This window comes from Lithobates pipiens, unplaced genomic scaffold, assembly GCF_037356315.1.
Source record: "Lithobates pipiens isolate NorthernLeopardFrog02 unplaced genomic scaffold, aLitPip1_a1.2 Scaffold_3, whole genome shotgun sequence".
NCBI lineage: Eukaryota > Metazoa > Chordata > Amphibia > Anura > Ranidae > Lithobates > Lithobates pipiens.
Window position 1 is genome coordinate 83787650 of NW_027507790.1, and position 6000 is coordinate 83793649.

At 39.8% G+C, this 6000-nt stretch overlaps 1 protein-coding gene across 1 annotated transcript in view; it reads right to left on the reverse strand.

Annotated features, from left to right (window-relative positions):
* TMEM120B (transmembrane protein 120B) overlaps positions 1-6000 on the reverse strand; it is a 76072-nt gene that overhangs the window by 4194 nt on the left and 65878 nt on the right. Inside the window, exons 10-11 of the mRNA XM_077461970.1 lie at positions 5998-6000; positions 3456-3524 (exon numbers count right to left, since the gene is read on the reverse strand). The exon at positions 5998-6000 is cut by the window's right edge and continues 62 nt beyond it. Coding sequence (XP_077318096.1) covers positions 3456-3524; positions 5998-6000 — 72 coding nt within the window. The remainder of the gene's footprint in view (positions 1-3455; positions 3525-5997) is intronic.

Below are 6000 nucleotides of genomic sequence, written 5' to 3' on the forward strand. Positions count from 1 at the left end.
GAGATGACTTCATTCTTTTTAAGGGCTAGTTCACACCAAATGCAGCCCAGTGTGTTTTTTTCTGCATCAAAAACGCATGGAAAGTAGGATATATGGTTTTCAATGGCATAGTTCACACCAGTGCTTGCAGTTCCAGAAAAAAAAAGTAGAACATGCTGCATTTTTCCTGCACTGGAACGCTGTAAAATGCATCAAAAATGCACTGGAACACACATGTCCTTTTTTAAAGTTAATAAGAAAAGTGTGAAAAAAATGCACTGAACTGCATCAAAAACACACCAAAAAAGGCACTGGAACACATCAAAAAAGTGCATGCAGAAAAGCATCTGGAAAGCATCCAGACTGCATTTCTATGGTGTGAACTGGCCCCAATAGAAGTTGGGAGCTCCAAAGCTTTCACGACTTATTAAGCAGGTGACCCTAAAAAAACATGCAGCCAGAAAGGTAAAAAGTCATACTCGTCATACATTTAAAGTCTGATCTTTTTTCCTTACATATGTCGGTTTGTCTAGTAAGGTGGGTATGTGACCAAGGATCTTTTTGGTATTATGGGTGGAGTAGGGTTTATTTTTCTATCAATTTGCAATATATTTTTATATATTTTCTATGCCTTCTTCCACTGGTGCCCCGTGTTGCTCTCTGCGGTTTTCTTTCGGAGGTGTCCTTCACCTTTATGTGTGTCACTTGTTGCCTATCCATGTTGCCTATCCATGGTGAACCACCGTACAGTACACCTGGCCCCCCCCCCCCTTTTTTTTCCTCCTTTTCCCTACCTGGTCATTTCACTAGTTCATAATTATGGTTTATGTGAATATTTGCTTTAGGTTTCTGTATATAAATACTTTTTTTTTTTTTGCATAAACGTTTGGAGTGAACAAGAAAGAACAAAGGAGACATTCCAAGTACATAAAGATTACAAATTAGGTACATAACAGAAGAATATACTGAAAACAAGACAAAGAAAAAAGGAGATCTGTATCATGTATTGCAGGTTATAGCTGGGAATGCTTCCTTGAGTAACATATTATATAGGTTTTATATAGCGCCAACAGTTTGCGCCCCAACATGAGGGCAGACATTACAGTTACATTACAATTTGGTACAAGAGGAATCAGACTTTAGGTAAAGAATAAAAATAAACAGTAAGAAGAGAGGCAGGATGTTAAACATCAAGGTCTACCAAGATCCCGAAGCAGCCAGCCTATTTCCCCCCTTGGTGTCCATGAGCCTCTAATGTAAAAGGAGCCCAAGGAGAAAGGGGTGAGTAAGCCTGCATCTTCAACAAAACGCTCCTGTGAAGAAGTCTGCTGTCTAAGCCCAACCTAGTGGGGGAGAGGTAGATGAGAAGGGATTGATACTAGAAATCAGAAAAGATGAGTGGAGAGATGTAGAGAGAGGAAAGAAAAGAAAAGAAAAGAAAAGAAAAGGAGGGAGGACTAAAGTAGTGGAGAGGGGGATGGGGAATAACACCATCCCTCCACCCCCCACCCACGTGGAATCAAGTCCAGGGACACCACACCAATGGTATAACAGGTAGACCTCAAAAGAGAAAAAGAAGGTTCTGTATATTATTTTGTATATCTTGTCGTTTCAGCCATCCTTCTTCAAGTGTGGATCCTGAGAAAGTTAATTTTGCAAAACCCTGTGATTTTACATGCTTGTTACACGTCACTGTGATTTCTAACAATTGGAATGCGCACTGAAGCAATGGCACGTATGTGCCGTTTGCTTCAGTGAGTATGCCGTTACCAGCGGCATGCACGGGAGTGACATCATCGTGTCTCTGGCTAATCACAGACGCAGAGCCGTGATACCCGGAAGTAACCCCTGGGAGTGAGGTCGCCGGAAGATGTTGTATACGGGCACCACAGCAAGGGCTTCGATCTCAGGCGAGTATTACATAATGAGCTAGTATGCTATGCATACTAGCTCATTATGCCTTTGTCTTGCAGGTGTTAGGTTTTGTTTTTTGTTTTTTTAAAGTGGGTTTACAACCACTTTAAGAGATGGCCCTCTTTTTTTATGGGATCAAATAAAATGTATTCATGTTTAATAAGATTTTGTGTATTTCTATGGTTTCCATTGTTAGGCACATTTAAAGTCCCTTTATGAATGGGATATCTATTCCATGTATAGGTGTGATGGCCCACTTTTTCTCCCTTCTTGCATATCCTTCTCGTCATACAGTACTTGTTCCCCACAGTACTGACCCATCTGGCAGGCTGCTCAAGTTCTGCTTTCTTGTCTCCTCTACTCTTGCAGTCAATGAAAGAGGAGCAGAATACAAGTGAGGTGATACCTCTGTAAACATGGCCATTGTTATGCTAACAGGCGCGGTACAAAGCCTTCCTCACTCTGTGCAAGAGCGGTTGTGCAGGAGATTACAAGTGATCGATATAAAGCAGGGGTGTCCAAACTTTTTTCAAAGAGGGCCAGATTTGATGAAGTGAACATGCACAAGGGCCGAACATTGAACCATTAAAATGCGGTCTGAGTGTGTTCGTCCGAGCACCAATACACTTCCCAACAAGAATTCTCTTGCCTTTGTCGCACTCATTCTCGACACAGACGAATGCTCTGCTCTTTAGGGATACCATTAATTCTTAATGGTACCCACACATTGGAAAACCTGGGGTGCTTTTGGTGCAGTGCAATAAAAAAAAAAGCTTGGAGACTTCTTTCCCTGCATTTTTGTGGGTAGGAAAGCCCATTGAAATGAATGGGCTGCCCTACACGCAGCATGCAGCCACACAGATGTGAACCAAGGTCTTGTTCATATGTCAGGTTGGAGGGGCAGTAAAACTACATGGTTAGGCTGTTTTTACCACCCCCAACTTCTCCCCCTTTAGCTGCAGAGGGAGCTGTGGCTGCAGCTGGAGGTATGCCCAGGGTGAATGGGCCTGTACTGCAACTACCCCGCAACTGTGTGGATTGCACAGTTGCGGTATAGCGATGCTGCATTTACAGGCTTAAAACAGGTGATGAGGAGGGAACATAATGCCTCTTTACCGCCTTTCAAATGCCTCTCAAAAGCGATCTGTGCATAGATTGCTTTGCAGAGGAGCAGCAGTCCTGCTGTTCAATGACCATGAAGACTGCAGAGCTCTTCCTGTTCATTCATTCTGTGCTCTTGAGGCTACAGAATTAGAGCTTGAGGACTGTGTCCTCATTTACTTTAACTCAAAAGTGAGACAGCAAGGGTCTGTTTAGACTCCTGATATTTCACCAAAGCCTCTCAATAGGGCTGTAAAAATAAATAGATAAATATAAAATGCTGTGGTTAATGCGTATTAAAAAAAAAAAAAAAATACACTACGATTAAACTATTATGCCTCAAAGCACATGTAAAATCCATCCAAAAAGTTAACACACATTTTCAGACACAGAAAGTGTGAATCGCACAGCTCATAAGTGGAAACTAGCTTTGTGTAAAGTCATGAAGATGTATACATTACCTGCCATTCTTTGCATGCTTCGTGTTTAGACAGCTCAAAAAGTGTGATTGAATTGTACAGCTGCCAAAACTGAGAAAAAAAAAAGAAAAAAAGAGAAGGATGGTTACTAATGATCACAGCTCGATCTCATCAAGTCTACTTACTACAGCCTACACATTGCAAGGCACCATTTTCTGTGACTCAGCACTGCCCTCTGCTGTTCAAAATAAAAATCTGTTTTGTAATGGAAAACCCACATGGACATTGCTAATGACTCCTTTTTATTCGTAACAAACCCTGTCAGCTGGATCATTTTACCCGTTAGGAAACTCCCTCCCTCACTTAGGAAGTCATTAACTACAACTGAAAACAGTATACCTAGTGATAATTGTCATGTATAGAAACTAAAAGAACAAGTGCAAGTATTACCTACTATCCTGCATTTATAACCTGCTCTAGAAAAATGACAGCTCATGTCAAAGTCTTTCCTAATTTTTGTACAGGACATCCCCTTACTTAGAACATTAGAATTGAAAAAAATCTGGTTTGTAATAGCATAGCTGTGCTGATCAAAAATATAAAACTTTGCTACTTTTTCTCAATTCCCAAAGCCAAGGACTCTTTAACATGTCCTCTAGTTTAGCGATCTTCACTGTCAGTTATGGCATACTAAGGAGTTAGACACATGGCTATTTTTTTTTTTTTTAATTCTTCCTCATGTTTAAGAACATTTTAGAGTTCTGACATTTGCATAGATCTATATTGCCAGCATTAGAGTTCTTTAAACTGGGTCAGGTCATTCATTTTATATATGGTAACATGAGCAGAATCTACAGTGAGGATCATTATATATATATATATATATATATATATATATATATATATATTTGTACACAGGCACAATTGTAGTTTTTTTCAGGTATTTAACAAAACATATTCAAGCTATAGTTATATAATGGTCTGAAAGTGCACACTCAGGTTTAATTTCAGGGTATGTGCATCCAAATCAGAGGAAGGGTTTAGGAATTACACTTCTTAAGAATAGCCACTCTGCTCTTTCAAGGAACCAAAAGTAATTGTACAATTGCATCAAACGTTGTTTCATGGCCAGGTGTGGGCTACACCTTCGTTATTTGATTTCTTCATCAATTAAGCAGCTAAAAAAGGTCTGGAGTTGATTCTAAGTGTGGTATTTGCATTTGGAATCTATTGCTGTGAACCTACATAATGCGTTCAAATGAGCTGTCCATGCAAGTGAAACAGGCCATTGTAAGGCTTCAAAAACGAAACAAATCCATCAGAGATAGCAGCAACATTAGGAGCGGCAAAATCAACAGCTTGGTACGTTCTGAGGAAAGAAGAATGCACTGGTGAGTTCAACATAAAAAGGACTGGACTCCTACGGAAGACAGTGGTGGATGATCGCAGGATCCACTTAATGGTAAATAAAAACTCATTCACAACATCCAGACAAGTGAAGGGCTCTCTCCAAGATGTGGGAATATCATTGTCAAAGTCTACAATCAAGAGAAGACTTCAGGAGAGCAAATGCAGAGGGTTCACCACAAGGTGCAAACCATTCATAAGCCTGAAGAATACAAAATAGAATAAAAAAGTGAGATTAGACTTTGCAAAAAAAAATAAAAAATCTAAAAAGCCAGACCAGTTCTGGAAAACTATTCTTTGGATGGATGAAGATTAATCTGTACCAGAATGATGGGAAGAAAAAAAAGTGTGGAGAAGTCTTGGAACAGCTCATGATCCAAAGCACGCAACATCATCTGTAAAAGATAGTGGAGGCAATGTGATAGCATTGCCATGCATGGCTTTCAGTGACACTGGGCCATTGGTGTTTATTGATGTGCCAGAAGCAGCCAGATGAATTCTGCAGTGTTTAGAGATATACTGTCAGCCCAGATTCAGCCAAATGCAGCAAAGTTGATTGGACGGCACTTCACAGTACAGATGGGCAATGATCCAAAATACACTGCAAAAGCAACCCAGGAGCTTTTGAAGAAAAAGTGGAATATTCTGCAATGGCCGAGTCAATCACCTGATCTCAACCCAACTGATCATTTCACTTGCTGAAGGCAAAACTAAAAGGTAGAAATACCCACAAAGAAAAACTGAAGACTGCTGCAGTTAGAGCCTGGCAAAGCATCAGGAAGGAGGAAACCCAGTCTTTGGTAATGTCCATGGGTTCCAGACTTCAGGCAGTCATTGCCAGTAAAGAATTTTCAACAAAATATAAAAAAAATTAACATTTTATGATTATATTAATTTGTCCAATTAAATTTTAAGTCCCTGAAAATGGGGTGACTGTGTATAAAAATGGTCGTAGTTCCTAAAATTTGGACATATTTATGTTCGACCCCTGAAATTAAAGCTGAACGTCTGCACTTCCAATTTATTTTGATTGTTTTGTTTAAAATTTATTCTGGTGGCATACAGAGCCAAAAGTATAAAAATAGGTCCATATATATTTGGGCACAAACTGTATATGTAGTTCTATATAATGCATCTTCTGACAGACATGTACCGGTACACATGGTACAATACTTACATG